General features: G+C 36.2%; 1 protein-coding gene across 20 annotated transcripts in view; it reads right to left on the minus strand.

Moving 5' to 3' along the window:
- Positions 1-18,428, minus strand: part of Cadps2 (calcium dependent secretion activator 2) — a 586,012-nt gene that overhangs the window by 318,769 nt on the left and 248,815 nt on the right. For all 20 annotated transcript variants that reach the window (XM_004658596.2, XM_004658595.3, XM_004658593.2 and 17 more), the window contains exons 5-6: positions 17,015-17,251; positions 11,813-11,934 (exon numbers count right to left, since the gene is read on the minus strand). In XM_004658596.2, coding sequence (XP_004658653.1) covers positions 11,813-11,934; positions 17,015-17,251 — 359 coding nt within the window. The remainder of the gene's footprint in view (positions 1-11,812; positions 11,935-17,014; positions 17,252-18,428) is intronic.

Consider the following 18,428-nt stretch of genomic DNA (forward strand, 5'->3'; position numbering starts at 1 on the left):
ATATAATTCAAGTGAGACAGCAGCAAGAGACAATTCTAAAAATACAAGAATTTATTTGCAAGTTTCAAAACCATCACAGAACCAGCCAACTGAAAACTGAAAAATGCTGCACTGCATGCAGCCCTATGAAAGTCAGAAGTCATAAGCAGTGAAAACAGTGGACACTGGAAGCCTCAAGTTTGGCCAGACAGGCCAAATGACAAAACAAGTGCAATAGTGGCATTTTTGCTCTAGGGGAAATCAATTGCTCTCTAATTGGACTGGAGGCCCCTCTATAGGAGGGAATACGTGCCTAGTACTGAGTACCTAATCAAAAGCCTATGGCAGGGGAGATCATGAGCCTTAGGGGTATAAAGTCTGCTTTTGTCTGGCTAAATGTAAATATTATTTTCACCAAACTGCCCTGAAAGCACTACACTTAATGTTCATATTCATATATTAATGCTACTCTCACTTCTGGTTAGAGATCCTTCTATTGAGATTGCTATGACCACTAGGATGACCCAAAAGGCAACATAGTTCTGAGAAGAAGGGACAAAGGAGTGTCCAGCACAAAAATATCTCTATCACACCCTCCAAGGCTCAGGGTCCATTGCTGAAGAGGTGGCAGAAAGGATGTAAGAGCCAAAGGAAGGGTACCACTCCTTCCATACAACTGTCCAGACAGAAATTGGCCTTAATATCCATGACCTCACAGTGCCTAGCAATACTTTCATAAGACCCTCACAACAGGAGAAAAAGATGATGACATCAAATTAAAAGAGACACTAATGGAGAGAGGGTGGAAATATGATGGAGAGCAAGAGTGGTGAAGGGGAAAGTGGGGGAGGGCAGGGAAATACCATGGTTTATTGTCTGTAAGTATAGAAGTTGTCAATAAAAAAAAAAAAATCACAGAAGTGTCAGTAATCACAGGTACACACATGTCTCCCAAACTCTCTCACTGCTATTTCTTACTGGAGTTTAGGGGTGCTCTTTAGTTAGCATCTGGTCTAAATCCATTGTAACTTCCCATTTTCTTCATATCTCCAATTATGATAAGGCTTCTTTACTTATTAATGAATTCTCAATATATTTCATTTCTGTATGAAGTCAATACTTTTAATTTTGTTCTACTTTATCAGTATATTTCTTTGAAATATTGTATAGTGAATGTAATAAAAATGCTATCTGTTGTGATTTTAAAGATGGATATGAGAAGAGACAAATGTATGTAGTTTGAATACTTTCCCTAGATTTTTTTAAAGGCATACTTTCTGGATAAATCACATAAAAATATAGTATTATTTAACCTTTACTATATAAAGTTAGCTGACTAATGAATTATAATTAAAAATTCTGACATTACTAACCTACAAATAAAAATGAATATAATTTAAGAAACAACATCTTTTATTTTATATGTGGTCCATATTTAATCTGGCTCAAATACTTGCTCCAACATGTCGTCATTCTGATGAGCTTTAGCCTTGTAGCTGTAGTAATTTTTCAATAGTTTGACAGATTGCAACAGTTTTGGTTAAAAATCTAAAGTTGCCAGAATAGGTGCTTGAGACTATCTCATAAATTTTATAAAGTATAAGAATATTCTGTCTTTATGTCCACAAATACATTTCTCTAAAGGTGTGACTTACTTGTTTTTCTTGCCGTGACTTGCCTTTTTTATCATATACATAAGGAGGAGGTAGCAGAGATCCACTGACCTAATAAAACTCTCTATGAGGTCAAGAAGAGACAGGATGTAGAATAAATGCACTATTATAATTAATTTAGTTTTTGAGATAGGGTCTTAAAATGTAGTCCAGGCTTGTCTCAAACTTACCATCCTCCTGCCTCAGCTTCTCTAGTGCTAGGATTTCAAGTATGCATGAACATTTCCGGCTACTTGTTTTGTTTTCATACCAAATGGATGGAACCAATATTCCATTCACTGTTCTATCAGTATACATTTTTGTACTACTATAGTACTGAAAACTTAAAAACTTTTAAGAGGTTAGATCTCATTCTATATATTCCTCTCCATTCATATTTAACAATTTACTTGCCTTTATGTCCTTAACACTAAATTCTGCACAGAATAGCTGTAAGGTGCTATTAGCTCCTAAGTATGTTTATGCATACACAGTATTCTCACTACTAGAAAAGAATGGGTCTTAAAAGTCCACAGACATCAGAAAATGTGTGATCACTACATGATCACAGCAAATCCATTCACCTCTGGCTTATCATTCTTTTTACTTTTCCTTCCATTTCTATTTAGGTTATTTCATTAAAGAAATAATGTTTAGAAATGGTAAAATGTTATGAAACTGCATCAACAACATCCTTAACCCTTTTTCATAGGAAATAAAACTTCACAGTTCACTGATAGACTATAAAGCAATGATTTAAAAATCCTTAAGAGATTTTAGTCCATACCTATAAAAAATAGTCTCTTCTATACATTAAAACATTAAAATTAAATAACAAAATTTTACCAAATTAGACTGTCCCACCAGCACTCCACTTGTCTATCAACATCAGTATAATAGGACCCCAGGTTCTAAGTCCTAAGTCATACACCAACCTCACATGCTGCTGCCACCTAATTGCTGGAAGGAATTCTGAACTATAGGAATGAAGTAGGCAATGGATAGAAATCTTGATTAAGTTTATTGGAAATATGGACTAAAGAAGGCATTTTAATTAGTATCAGACAGAAGGATGAATTGGTCTCCAGCAAGGCACAAACTGCTGAAGCAATAAAATTAAGAGAACGTGTCTGAGATATAATTCATGATAATGATGAGAGAGATGAATCTCTTTCCTGTGGTGTAAGATGAACTACAGATGAGAGTAACCACACTGTGGAAAGCTGTAGTTGGCAAGCACTTCTGAGAAATATGCTAAAGGTTATCTACCCCTGAGGAATGGCTACCAATTCAAATCCTTTAATTCATTTTAAATGTAAATTCAATATTCATGGAAAAACACAAAGCTGTTAGTCAAATTTCCTTGTGGAAAGAATAATCCAAAAATATACTAGAGCCTTACTGTAATATTTTTCTCTCTGTTACTTGGTATTTCAATTCAACAAATTGTTCATTTACATGTTCCCTATTATCGGAATCTCCTTTTATGAGTATATTAAGGACATTTTGGAAATTTTATGAAATGTATAAGTCAATATGGAAAAAATTTATTAGTTGTAAAAATATTATCATTAAGTAAACAGCTATCCAGATAAAAAAGATAATTTAATTGATCAAATATCTAAGTGTCAACTTAATGCAAGATTTTTCAAAAATTATTGAAAGTAAAAAAAAAGTCAGATATAAAGATTAAATATTCTATATTGCATTCTTAAGGAATATCCTGAAAAATAATATTATAATGCTTAAATCTGAGAAGTTATTTTCTGGAAGGGTGAATGGGGCAGGAGTTGACCACAAATTAGCATGGCAAATCTTTTCAAAATATGTTTCAAAACTGGATCATAATGATAATTGCATAGGTGAAAAATTTATTAACCATTATTTATTTTCAAGGAATGCATTTCAAGACTAACATATCCAAGTGAACTTGTTTAAAATTGTATAGTAAGACATAACATAAAGTTATGCAACATAACATAAAGTCTTCAATGTTTCAGAGTAGTAAATTGAGTTAAACAGACTAATACATGTGCTGTAAAAGGACCTCTGGAGAATGTGGATGGTGGTATCTCCGTGGGCTTCCAATATTTCTGCAGTGAAAAAGACCTCAGTTCTCTAGGCCAATGAGAGCATGGTGAAAGCTGGACTTCCCTTTCCTATAGGTTAGAAGTCTTTTCCACTGACTTTAAGTACTACATAAGGCTGATGATCATTTACCAGTGAAAGAAAGGTATATTATACTAATATGTACAGGTGAAAGGAAAACAGTACAAAAGGGATGCTGATTGTTTTAATTTCAGGCAGTAAGAAAGAAAGCAATTCAAAACTCAAGCTTCCTATCTGAAGACACTGGGAAAACAAACAAACAAACAATGAAGCTCATTAAACCCAAAAGAAGAGAAGGAAATAGACAGGTAAGATGATAATTAAAGAAAAAGAAATTAGGAAAATGAAAGCCAGTATCTCCAATTATTACATAAAGGATCATAAAAATGATCTAAACATTAGACAGATTAAAAGAAAAATGAAAAAACTTGAAACTAGTATTAAATGAGTCTAAAGACCTTACTACTAACTGTACAAAAACAAAAGTATTATAAATATGAACTATGAGCTAATAATTCAATAACATAGAAGGACTGACAAAGTCCTAGAGAGAAACAAAACTACCAAAAGTGACACAAGATGGGCAAAAGGAAAGTTAGCAAACTATTAATATATGTGTTCACACTCACACACACACACACACACAAAACAGGCTTAGAGATATTCATTGGTGAGGGCTAAGCAACATTTAAAGACTCATACAAAGGGGCTGGAGAGATGGCTTAGTGGTTAAGGTGCCTGCCTGCAAAGCCAAAGGACCTACGTTTGACTCCCAAGGACCCATGTAAGCCAGAAGAACAAGGGCACACATGCATCTGGAGTTCATTTGCAGTGGCTGAAGACCCTGGCATACCTATTCTCTCTTTCTACCTGCCTGTATCCCTCTCTCTCAAGTGAATAAAAATAAAATATTTTTTAAAAAAGATTCATTCAAAGGCTTCATATTCTTCAAAAACAGAAAATAAAGGTCCCTGTAGAAGCTTATCTTACAAAGACCTGTAGTCCTATGATAACAGAAGTCAGATAAGACTTCCAGTTAAGATGGCAGCTTAGAAACCACACCAAAGCAGCCTAGAGGAGAAAAAGCCAAAGAATACCCAGCAAAATAAACAATTTTACTAAAAAGTGAGGTGTATAAGAAATTAAAATGGCAGCAGAGTAGTAGGAGAGATCCAGAGCATTCAGAGCCCACACGGGCAGGCCTAAGCAGCCCCAGCAGCAGTGGCTTCGGCTCTAGCAGCAGCAGAAGTAGCAGGAGTGGAAGCGGGGGATCCAGATCTGGCTCTGGCATTGGCAGCACTGGCACCGGCAGTTGCAGCAGCAGCTCCAGCAGCAGCAGATACAGCAGCGGCAGCAGCTACTCCAGCAGCAGCAGTGGCAGGGGCTGTGGCGGCTACAGCAGTGGTGGATCCACCAGCTGTAGCTTCAGCAGCGGCACTTGGGGGCTCCAGGAGTGGAGGCTCCAGCAGCACTGTTGCCAGGTCTGTGGGGCCACAGCTAGGCTTGGCTTGCCTCACAGGTAAAGCCAGTGCCCAGCTCCAGAAAACAGAACAGTGGTCCAGCGATTCAGCCACCCTACCTCAAAGTACCAAACACACAATCCAAAGAAAAAATATTGAAAGCAGTTAGAGAGGAAAACAAGTTACATACAAAGGCAAGCCCATCAGTATTACAACAGATTACTCAACACAAACTTTAAAAGCCAGAAGGGCTTGGAGTGATGTATTCCAAGTTCTGAAACATAAAAACTGTCCTCCAAGGTTACTTTATCCTACAAAGTTATCCATGCAAATAGATGGAGAAATAAGGACATTCCATGATAAAAGCAGGCTAAAGGAGCATTTGAAGACAAAAACAGCTATGCAGAAAATACTTGAAAGAATCCTCCATGATGAAGAGAAGGAAAAGCATACATATAAGGATCCTGGAAAAAAACAAACAATACTCGAATACTAGCTAACACAAGAGAGCAAAGGTAAAACTGAAACTACCAAAAAAAAAAAAAAGGCAAACATAAATATACACCTTTCAATAATATCTCTTAATATCATTGCCATCAATGACCCAACCAAAAGACATAGGTTTGTAGACTGGGTTAAAAAGCAGGACCCTACAATCTGTTTTCTCCAAGGAACTCAACTTTCTACAAAGGATGGACATTATCTTAGGGTGACAGGTTGGAAAATGGTGTTTCAAGCAAATGGGCCTAGAAAACAAGCAGGCATTGCTATCCTAATACCTGACAAGGTAGACTTCAGAACAACATTAGTCAAGAAAGATAAGGAAGATCACTTTATATTGATTAAGGGCACACTCAAACAGGAGGACATTACAATCCTAAACATATATGCACCTAACATGGGGGCTACCAAATTCATCAAACAAACGCTATTAGAACTAAGGTCACAGATAACACCAAACACAGTGGTAGTGGGAGACTTCAATGCCTCACTCTCATCAATTGACAGGTCATCAAAGCAAAAAATAAGCAGAGAGGCATCTGGACTAAATGAGGTCATAGAAAGAATAGAACTAACAGATATATACAGGATATTGCATCCAAATGCTACAGAATATACATTCTTTTCAGCAGCACATGGAACATACTCTAAAATAGACCATATATTAGGACACAAAGCAAATCTTAAAAAATACAAGAACATTGAAATAATTCCTTGCATTCTATCTAGCCACAATGGAATTGAACTAAAAATCAATAGCAAGAAAAGCTATAGAGCATACACACACTCATGGAAACTAAACAATGCACTACTAAATGATGAATGGGTCAATGAAGAAATCAAGAAGAAAATCAAAAAATTCATAGAGTCAAACGATAATGAGAACACAACATACCAAAATCTCTGGGACACAATGAAGGCAGTTCTAAGAGGTAAATTTATAGCTTTAAGTGCCTATATTAAGAAATTAGAAAGGTCGTAAGTAAACGAACTAATGTTTCACCTTAAAGCCTTGGAAAAAGAAGAATAAGGCAAACCAAAAATAAGTACAAGGGAAGAAATAATAAAGTTTAGGACAAAAATTAATGAAATAGAAACAAAAAAAAAAAAAACATCCAAAGAATCAATGAAACAAAGAGTTGGTTCATTAAAAGTATAAACAAGATGATAAATCCTTAGCAAATCTGACCAAAAGAAAGAGAGAAGAGACACAAATTAATCAAATTAGAGATGAAAAAGGCAACATCACAACAGATAACAGAGAAATTCAAAAAGTCATAGGGACATACTATAAAAGCATATATTCCACAAAGTATGAAATTCTGGAAGAAATGGATGATTTCCTTGATTTATATGACCTACCTAAATTAAATCAAGATTAGATTAATAACTTAAATAAACCTATAACAAGTATGGATATCTGAGCAGTTCTCAATAATCTCCCAAATAAAAAAAAAAAAAACGTCCAGGCCCAGATGAATTCACTGCTGAATTTTACTAGACCTTCAGGGAAGAACTAACGCCATTGCTTCTTAAGCTTTTCCATAAAATAGAAAAAGAAGGAATCCTACCAAACTCCTTCTGTGAAGCCAGCATCACCCTGAAACCAAAAACCAGGCAAAGATAGAACAAAAAAAGAAAATTACAGACAAATCTCCCTCATGAACATAGATGCAAAAATTCTCAACAAAATATTGGCAAACAATACAAGAATATATCAGAAATATCATTCACCTGGACCAAGTAGGCTTTATACCGAAGATGCAGGGATGGTTCAACACATGCAAATCAATAAATGTAATACATTATATAAATGGATTGAAGGACAAAAATCATATGATCATCTCATTAGATGCAGGAAAAGCATTTGACAAAGTCCAACATCCCTTCATGATAAAAATCCTACAGAGACTAGGAAAAGAAGGATCATATCTCAATATAATGAAGGCTATTTATGACAAGCCCATAGCCAACATATTATTAAATAGGGAAAAACTAGAAGCTTTTCCACTAAAATCAGGAACAAGACAAGGGTGTCCACTGTCCCCACTTTTATTTAATATAGTACTTGAAGTCTTAGCCTTAGCAATCAGGCAAAAGACGCACATAAAAGGGGTACAAATTGGAAAGGAAGAGATCAAGTTATCATTATTTGCAGATGACAGGATTCTATATATAAAGGACCATAAAGCCTCTACCAGCAAACTGTTAGAGCCGATAAAAACCTACAGCCATGTAGCAGATTACAAAATAAATACACCGAAATCAGTAGCCTTCATATATGCTAACAACAAACACACAGAGGATGAAATCAGAGAAGCACTCCCATTCACAATTGCATCAAAGAAAATAATAAACCTAACCAAGGAAGTAAAGGATCTCTACAATCAAAACTATTAAACACTCAAGCGAGAAATTGCAGAAGACTCTAGGAAATGGAAAAACATCCCTTGTCCCTGGATTGGAAGAATCAATATTGTAAAAATGGCAATCTTACCAAAAGAAATCTACACATTTAATTTAATCCCCATCCAAATTCCAATCGCATTCTTCAAAGAAACAGAAAAAATAATCCAAAAATTCATTTAGAACCACAAAAAACCTCAAATATCTAAAATAATACTGAGCAAAAGAAATGAGGCTGTTGGTATCACTATACCTGACTTTAACCTATACTACAGAGCCATAGTAACAAAACCATCATGATAGTGGCACAAAAGCAGACGTGTAGATCAATGAAATAGAATAGAGGACCCAGATGTAAGTCTAGGTAGCTATAGACACCTGATATTTGATAAAAATGCCAAAATTACTCATTGGAGAAAAGATAGCCTCTTCAGCAAAAGGTGCTGGGAAAACTGGATATTTATCTGTAGAACGATGAAATAGATTCTTCTCTCTCTCTATGCACAAGAATTAAGTGCAAATGGATTAAAGACCTTAACATCAGACCTGAAACTCTGAAACTGCTACAGGAAAAAGTAGGGGAAACCCTGCAAAATATTGGTCTTGGCAAAGACTTTCTGAATACAACCCCAATTTCTCAGGCAATAAAACCACAGATTAACCACTGGGACATGAAAAAATTACAAAGATTTTGCACTGCAAAGGACACTGTGAATAAAGCAAAGAGGCAACCTATAGAATGGGAAAAATCTTTGATAGCTATACATCTGATAGAGGATTAATATCTAGGATATACAAAGAACTCAAAAATAAGAAATCAACGAAGCCAATTAAGAAATGGGCTATGGAACTAAATAGAGAGTTCTCAAAAGAAGAAATACAAATGGCATATAGGCATCTAAAAAATTGTTCTACATCCCTAGTCATCAGGGAAATGCAGATTAAAACTATGTTGAGATTCCACTCACTCCTATCAGATTGGCTACCATCATGAAAACAAGTGACCATAAATGCTGGTGGGAATGTGGAAAAAGAGGAACCCTTCTACAGTGTTGGTGGGAATGCAACCTGGTCCAGCCATTGTGGAAATCAGTGTTGAGGTTCCTAAGACAGCTAAGAATTGATTTACCATGTGACCCAGCTATAGCACTCCTAGGCATATATCCTAAGGACTCATGTCCTTTCCTTAGAAGTACATTCTCTACCATGTTTATTGCTGCTCAATTTACAATAGCTGGGAAATGGAACCAGACTAGATATCCCTCAACTAGTGAACAGATAATGAAGATACGGCACATTTATACAATGGAGTTCTACTCAGTGGTAAAGAAAAATGAAGTTATGAAATTTATAGAAAAATAGATGGATCTGGAAAGGATTATACTAAGTGAGGTAACCCATGCCCAGAAAGCCAAGCGTTGCATATTCTCTCTCATATGTGGATCCTAGCTACAGATGACTGGGCTTCTGTGTGAGAAAGAAAAAACTCAGTAGCAGAGGCCAGTAAACTAGAAAGGAGATAGAAACGGAAGAGAAAGGAAGGGGGGGGGGGCGGATACTTAATAGGATGTAATTGTAAGTAGAAGAATAGACTAATGGGGGTGAAAAGGCCCAAAATGAGATCTGGGGAAGAGATTGAGTAAAGGAAAGGTGGAGGAATCACAAATAAAAATCTTAAGAGGATATAAATAAATCATATGGAATCCTCTGGTTTTGGACATGGAGCACTCAGGAGCCATAGATTGTTGCTAGAAAATTTTCAGTGCCGGGGATGGGATATCTTCCAGAAGTCAGATAATAGACACCACAAAAAAAAGATATCACTGAAGGTACCTTTTAAGACTATGGAATAAAAAATCACCAACAGTACTGTTAAGGGATATAATGTTGTTTTGACAAGCAAAATCATATAATGTAAATAAGATATTGATAGACAAAAATAATTATATGATCATCATTATTGATATAGAAGAAAGTATTTGACAAAATCCAACCCTCTTTCATGATTACAAATATTTAAAGGAACCCATATCTGCAATCCTGAACCAGATCAGAATCCTATGAAGATAAAGATTATTCTCTCCAGTGTTAAGCTTTCACTAGCCTTTGGCTAGAAGAGAGGTTACATATCAAATTCTCCCTAAATTAATAATGGTTACCCCATTTAAACTATGCTGACTTCACTCTCTGTTGAAGAATCTGTTTTTTTTTTTTTTTTCAGAAGGCAGTGAGAACTAAACCTACAACCCTACTGAGGAGCATCCCCAATGGAATGGGGGAAGGGACAAGGGAAAAGAGGGTACCAACATATGATGTATCTATAAAAACATGTTGTTAATAATAATATCTAATTAATTAAATAATAAGTAAAGTTATTTTTAAAAAGCAACCAGTTTGGAAAGAAAGAAGTAAACTATCTCTATGTTCAGATGGCATTCTCTTGTACATCAAAAAGCCTAGTGCATGCACTAATGATTATTTTGTCCAATTAATTTATTACTTACTGGTGAGGGAGAGAAAAGGAGATGAGAGTGTATATGGGCTTGCTAGGGCCTCTTGCTACTACAAGAAAAACCACAGATGTGAAAGCCAGGCATGGTGGTACACGCCTTTAATCCCGGCACTCAGGAGGCAGAAGTAGGAGGATCATCATGAGTTTGAGGCCATCCTGAGACTACATAGTGAATTCCAGGTCAGGCTGAGCTAGAGTGAGACCCTACCTGGAAAAAAAAAAAAATCCTCCAGATGCATTGCCACTTTGTGCATCTGGCTTTATGTGTGTACTAGAGATTGAGTATTTGAACCTGGGCTGTCAGACTTAGTGCAGGGTTGCAGGGCAGGAGTGGATCTTAAAGTGAGGTCCTAGAGGTAGTGATAATCCAGGGAACGCAGACTTGCCAGACTCAGATGAGAAGTTTAGCTTGCTGCTTCAAAGGAAAGAAAATACTCTGGGTAAATCTCTACTTTTAACTCTTAATGCTTTGTTATTCTGCCAGGCTGCTGCTCCAAAGAAATATATTTCTTGATCAATGTTTATCTTTAGTGCCTAGCCAGTGTTAAGACATGATCTCTCCAGAATAAACAGACTATGTATTGATATCATAATAAAGTAAAAAAAGTATTCTAAAGGCACTGCACAAATACCGCCATAACTTCCTATCTAATTTTGAAGCTTCCCAAACTAAAGGAGAAAATCTTCCAAATTTCATTAAAGATAACTTCAGAGTTGTAAAACTTCAATGGTCAGCAAAGATGAGCTTTAGCATGTAGGGCAATTCCTTAAGTTAAGCTTTCTCACTGGAACATCTCCAGCCACTGCGCAAAGCTTCAGCTTCTCCCTGTATATTACTGTAAAACTACAGCATGAGAATGGGCAAGGAAGAACGGAGAATTTTATCAGTTCACACAGGATCCTGCATAATCTTCTAAATACTATGTGGTAGCAACTCCACCTAGGTTTACAAATGAACAAGGTTCTGCTGCCCAATGATCAGCTTCACATCTACATACTGGACATCAGTGTGTATCACACACAGATTGGCCACAGAGTAATTATAATCTAATTATCCACACAGGTACAGCATGTTTCTAACACAACCAAGACAAAGCCAAATGCCCACTTCAGACTGTAATACTATGTAATTGTGCAACTAAATGAAACACATTCGTTTGGGTGAATTAAAATAATTTCTTCAACTAGCTTACTGTGGCCTTGAAGCTTCAGCCTGGTCAGTTTGGAGTTTTTCTCCTCCTTCCACCTCCATTGTACAGTAAACAATCCGATTGGGGGCCACTGACTTCAAACCTTGTACTTCCATGATGACAATCTAAAGAGGAAACAGTTTGAAAATAGTATGTCAAATTGAAGCAGTCTTCAGTAAACAGAAACAACAGCATTAGGGTCATAAGGAAGACCAATAAATAAGATTATCTATTAATACCACTAATATTTTAACTTTTTCATAATCCACCTATACCCAGTAGATAAATATTTAGAGGAAGTTGGAATTTCAAGAAATAATTCTTGAGTTGTAGGGATGGCTTAGCAGTTAAGGTGTTTGCCTGCAGAGCCAAAGGAACCAGGTTCAATTCCCCAGGACCCACGTTAGCCAGATGTACAAGGAGGCACACACATCTGGAGTTTGTTTGTAGTGGCTGAAGGCCCTGGCACACCCATTCTCTCTCTCTCTCTGTCAAATAAATAAATAAATATAAACCATTAAAAAGAAATAATTCTTAATAGCTCTTAAAAGAAAGTAAGGTTATAGATCTTAACTAAAAGTCCTAGTGAGTTCAATAGTTCTTAAAATGTTTATTCATATGAGAAAAAGAGAGCAAGCATGTATGAATATAGGTACGACACAGCCTTCTCCAAATGCAAATGAACAACAGACACATGCAACATTTTGTGTATGTGGTTTTACATGGGTACTGAATTGTTAAGCCCAAGCCATCAGGCTTTGCAAGCAACTTTCTTTAACCTCTAAGCTATCTCTCCAGCCCAACTTAAATGAAGTTTAATAACAGATTCTAACAAATCAAATTAAGTCAGCATTACATAAAACAGAACCATGATGAAAATTCAGTGACAGTGACAGCAGGGTGTTGAGTTCCATAAAGAGTGATTTAGTGTTTGTTACTGTTACACCCATTTGCTGATATTAATATGTGGTATCAGAAGCACTCATAACTTCAAAACATGCCTTACTTGACTCTAAGGTATTATGCATCTTACTATGCGGTATTACCTTATGTTTTGTTCCACTACTTGTTCTAGATAATTCATGAATGGAGACATTCAAAGTTCATCCTATATGTCTAACTTGTACTTCTGATATCATTAAAAAAATCCTTAGTTTAATCAACAATAAGGGAGTGAACAATGTCAACTGGGTACTTTCTATAGCTCAGCAAAAACAACAAAAAGGAAAAAGAAGCTTCCATTCTAGTACAGAAAACCAGATCATAATAAGCCACCAAACTACAGGTTAGAACATAGAAGAGCTGTCGTACTCACTGGAACTGACACAATTAGAATGTGTCCAGTAGTTATAATAACTCAACAATGGCCATTGTTGTTATAGCAGACATACTCAGTATTGGGACCATCAACATTTCAAGATAGATGATGAAAATGGGCAAAAAAAAAGCCCACATAAAAATAAAAGATAAAGTAGTTGGAAAGAAGGGGCTTCAGTGGGAGGGAGATGGGAAGAAAGGCAAATGGGCAGCTTCTTCTGCCATTATTGAACATCCCCTAAATCTGTAAATGTCAATACATCCCTTCCTCCATAACTGTGCCTGGTCTGGAAGTTCATCTCGAGGACCTAAAGCTGTCTGCAACAGAAATGGTACCAGAGATAAATCTGACCATATGGATTTTGATCTTTTAGAACTTTTTTTCTGGAGGAATGGGCATGCACTTGGTACTTACAACTGAAGTGGTAAACCAAGTTTTATGGACTATTCTGATGAGAGTTTGGGAATGCTAAGTTCAGTGAAAGTTGTATTTGGAGTCTAGGCTTATCAACTTGGAGGTTTGGCTTATGAGCTTTCTAAGGGAAAGGAAAGACTGATGAGGAATTTGTTGGAACCGGACTACGGACATAAGGGCTAGCTGTGTTTATCTGCTCATGCCCAGAGAGTTTGAACAAGGTTAAATTTTTAATGGACTGGTATGCTTGGCTAAAAATACTGAACTGAGAGACTTATAATTTTAAATTAAAAAAAAAACTCAAGCAAGTTAAAATTATAGGCACTGACACTGGTTGTACGTTACTGAGCCAACTATTATTAACACAACACATTAGTTACCTCAGGAAGATGGCCCAACTGTTTTATATTAAAACAATGGAGAGAATACCTGAGAAAAAGAACATGGTAAAAATACAAACTCTTTTTGGAAACAGTTGAGTGGAAAAGCAACCTGCTTTTCAAGGTTACACTGTATTTCCTCCCTAAATTAAAAATATGGCTGTGTCCTACATACCAGGTATGAGTTTTGGAAGCATAAAAAAATACATAAATTAGGTAAAGAAGTACACACACAGTTCTAGGAGCCACAGCTGAGAAGCTGAATGACGCAGGGCATGATGACCCTGATAAGCTGGAAGAGCCTTTGGAAGATGAACCATGGTTTGCATGGAGACCTGAAGACATTTTGGATATACCAGGACTGTGCAAGGGCTGCCATGGAGGCAGTTAGCTAGGGATAAAAGTTTTCCCTGTCTACTCAGCCCAGCTGTGCTGAGGGTAAGAGAGACAGAATTGGGAAATCCAGAGACTGCCAGTCACTGGACTTAGGCTGCAAAAGTTTGATGTTTGCTTGATAGTGGTTGAATTTGCATTATTCTAGTCTCTCCTTGCTATGCCTTACACCAATTGAAAATGTTTACTCTGTACCTTTATATGTTAAAAGTATATAACTTGTTTGATTTTACAGGACTCATAGATAAGAGACAATCTTCTATCTCAGAGAGGACTTGGGACTTTGGATCTATCTTAACTTGGTAAAGACTGTAACAACATTTATAATTGGAATAAAAACACTTTACAATGTGTGATGGTTTTAAATCTACCGAGGGCCAGGGGCAGAATGTGGAAGATTGAATAGATGGCCCCAATATATTCAGTGTTTTATTAGTTTGTAGTTTGTATCTGTAGCCAGCTGGCTGGAGAAGGTGTCACTGGGTAGATCTTAAGGTGTAGTGGTGGGTTTAAAATTCAAATCTAAAGATAAGCAAAGTGCCTATTCCACCTGGAGTCCGGAACTGTGCTGTGTGGGTTTTGGGATTGTGGCTTCTCTCTCTGTTTAGACCTGTGAAAGCAGGCCACCTTCTTCTGCCATTATGGAACCTCCCCTGGATCCATAAACTTCAATAAATCCCTTCCTCCCTGACTGCCTGGACTCAAAGTTCATCTCAAAGACCTAAAGCTGTCTAATACATATGCACATGCAAACATCTTAGACCACAAAAAGACTGAGTTTATATTCTCCTCCTAACACCATTATACTGCTAATTCAATATTCTGCTTTAATATATTGGCAACAAAACACAGAATAACAATCCATAAATATCAACTTAACAGCCTACTTTGCTTTTATAAAAGAAATAAACTCTTAAAATAATTTTTGCAATTGTTAAAGACTTTTAAATAAATAGAAGAAATGTAAGTAATTAGTTTTTTTTTTTTACTGCTGAGCATTTAAATATATACATAATGGTAGATTTTTACTTATTAAAATTATATGTTCTAAATTTTCCCCACTACTTTAACTGCTAAATTTTTGTGAGAAAAACTTGTAATGCAATTAAAAGATATGAGAGAACAGAATCTCTTCTAAGAAGTGATAACCTCCTTTATATCAGTCAGCAAAAGAATATGCAGGAAATGATGTGGAAATTCCATATTTAATATATGGTTGCAAATTAAGTTATTTTATATTATAAGGCTGGAACGTGAGAAGAAAAACAGAAGCAAGGACATTTAGCAAAGCTATTAGGTAAGCCAAGAATAAACTGAGTTAGAAGACTGTAACTTTATTTCTACTCTGACACTAAGCTTAATCTAATCACCTACAAAGAGATCATGAGCCTGCAAATTAAGACAGCATGAACTTGTCTTATCCTCAGGCTTACAGTCCATTAAGTGAAGGGGAAAATGAAAGTAGACATTTGCTCTTTCTGCTACCAACTAAACCACCAAAGAAATTTAAAACCTACCTTTTAAGACTGTTTAAGCTTGTCCCTGTTGATCCACATATATTAACTGTAGCACTGGGAACCATCATAAAGTGAATGTAACAATGTAAGGTAGGAGCTAAAAGCATCAATAAAAACTTTTTGTGAGACCTGAAATACTTGCTTGAGATTGTCAGTATTTCCTTACAAAATTTATAGAACATAAATCAGGGAAGAAAAAATTGTAATGTAAACCAAATGGCCTAGAATTTTCCATTATAATATGATCTTTTATGATGTACGATATCTAATACTGCTATTGTATTCAAATGTGTGTATGTGTGTGTATGTGTACATTAGAGGGTATGTAGAATTGACAGAGAAACAGACACACACACCTAGATTATCATCCAATCATGAAAGATATAATGAAACAGCTGCCCTGGCAGTGGAGAGTCTGATTCTCAAGCTTTGCCTAGAAGGTGTGTAGCTCCCATGCTCTGTGGGCCAGTTTTAAGTGAGTGATATGTGTTCTTGTTTTTGTTTACCATGTTCATAATGAAAATGGAAGTCCTGGAAGAGAATTCTGTGCCCCTCATCATTTCGAGTGATGAATACTGTGCATTACAACTGATTCAATTCTAGAAAAATGGTTCCACAGATAAGGTAGATTAAAAACAAATTTAATCCAAAGCCAGAAAGGAGTTTTCAAATTAGAGGAAAGTAAGTTGTATGTTACATCCTACTTCCATCCAAAAGGGTTTAATGTATATTTTATCAATGAATTTACATTATTTTGGCTGGCTTAAAGATGGCCATCAAAAGTTATATCAGCTGGGTGTCATGGTGCATGCCTTTAATCCCAGCATTTGGGAGGCAGAGATAGGAGGACTGCCATGAGTTGGAGGCCACCCTGAGATTACTTAGTGAATTTCAGGTTAGCCTGGGTTAGAGTGAATCCCTACCTTAGAACCCTCCCCCCCCCCCCCGGGCAAAAAAGTTATATCATTTATTATTATTGTTAAATTCCAATGTTGAGCTTATGTTTAAAAGAAAACTTGCTTTTATTTGTATATACAAAATTTTGGCTCATTAAATGAAGAATAAATTAGCATTTTCAAACATTATACAACTTTACATTCTAAAGCTTACCACAAAGGTCAACAGAAACTAAAGGGATGCCTCACATAAGCTGCCTGAGGCAAGTCAAGATAAAGCCACTTACCTCCAGGGTAAAGGACAGAACCACATCAGACTTTGACAGCTGAATCTCATTCTCATCTCCTAGGTCCAAGAATGCAGAATTCTGTGAACGTTTTAATTTTTGTAATTTAAATTCTGGACCACCTTTCGAAACAGGAAGACTTTCCAAATTGGCCATTAGCAAGTTCACTGAGGCCCGCAACTCTTCTATGTACATATTCTCCATTTCTTTTGCTATAAATTGGGGGAATCTTCTTTCCTTAAAAGTAATTTAAAAAATAATGTTACACCACTCATATTTCAATTTTATCAAGAAAAACAGTAAGATGTACAGACTTTGAAAGCATTGATATTATGGCATGGTTCATATAATGTGTCTACTTTATTATAATCTGTAGGTACTTAAAAAATTTCAGGCTTTGGCAATCTTGATTGTATCTAAACTGCCTTGGTATAGCTTATGGAAGATCACTGTTACATGAAATGAATAATGCTGTGAATGGGTTTTCTTTTCTTTTCTTTTTTTTTGTTTTGTTTTTTTTTTTGTTTTTTAATTTTTATTAACATTTTCCATGATTATAAAATATATCCCATGGTAATTCCCACCCTCCCCACCCCCACACTTTCCTGTTTGAAATTCCATTCTCAATCATATTACCTCCCCATTACAATCATTGTAATTACATATATACAATATCAACCTATTAAGTATCCTCCTCCCTTCCTTTCTCCACCCTTTATGTCTCCTTTTCAACTTACTGGCCTCTGCTACTAAGTATTTTCATTCTCACGCAGAAGCCCAGTCACCTGTAGCTAGGATCCCCATATGAGAGAGAACATGTGGCGCTTGGCTTTCTGGGCCTGGGTTACCTGACTTAGTATAATACTTTCCAGGTCCATCCATTTTTCTGCAAATTTCATAACTTCATTTTTCTTTACCGCTGAGTAGAACTCCATTGTATAAATGAACCACATCTTCATTATCCACTCATCTGTTGAGGGACATCTAGGCTGGTTCCATTTCCCAGCTATTATACATTGAGCAGCAATAAACATGGTTGAGCATGTACTTCTAAGGAAATGAGATGAGTCCTATGGATATATGCCTAGGAGCGCTATAGCTGGGTCATATGGTAGATCAATCTCTAGCTGCTTTAGGAACCTCCACACTGTTTTCCACAATGGCTGGACCAGATTGCATTCCCACCAGCAGTGCAGAAGGGTTCCTTTTTTTCCACATCCGCGCCAACATTTATGTTCATTTGTTTTCATGATGGTGGCCAATCTGATAGGAGTGAGATGGAATCTCAATGTAGTTTTAATCTGCATTTCCCTGATGACTAGTGACGTAGAACATTTTTTTAGGTGCTTATATGCCATTCGTATTTCTTCCTTTGAGAACTCTCTATTTAGCTCCTTAGCCCATTTTCTGATTG

The sequence above is a fragment of the Jaculus jaculus genome, chromosome 10 (assembly GCF_020740685.1).
Source record: "Jaculus jaculus isolate mJacJac1 chromosome 10, mJacJac1.mat.Y.cur, whole genome shotgun sequence".
Classification (NCBI taxonomy): Eukaryota; Metazoa; Chordata; class Mammalia; order Rodentia; family Dipodidae; genus Jaculus; species Jaculus jaculus.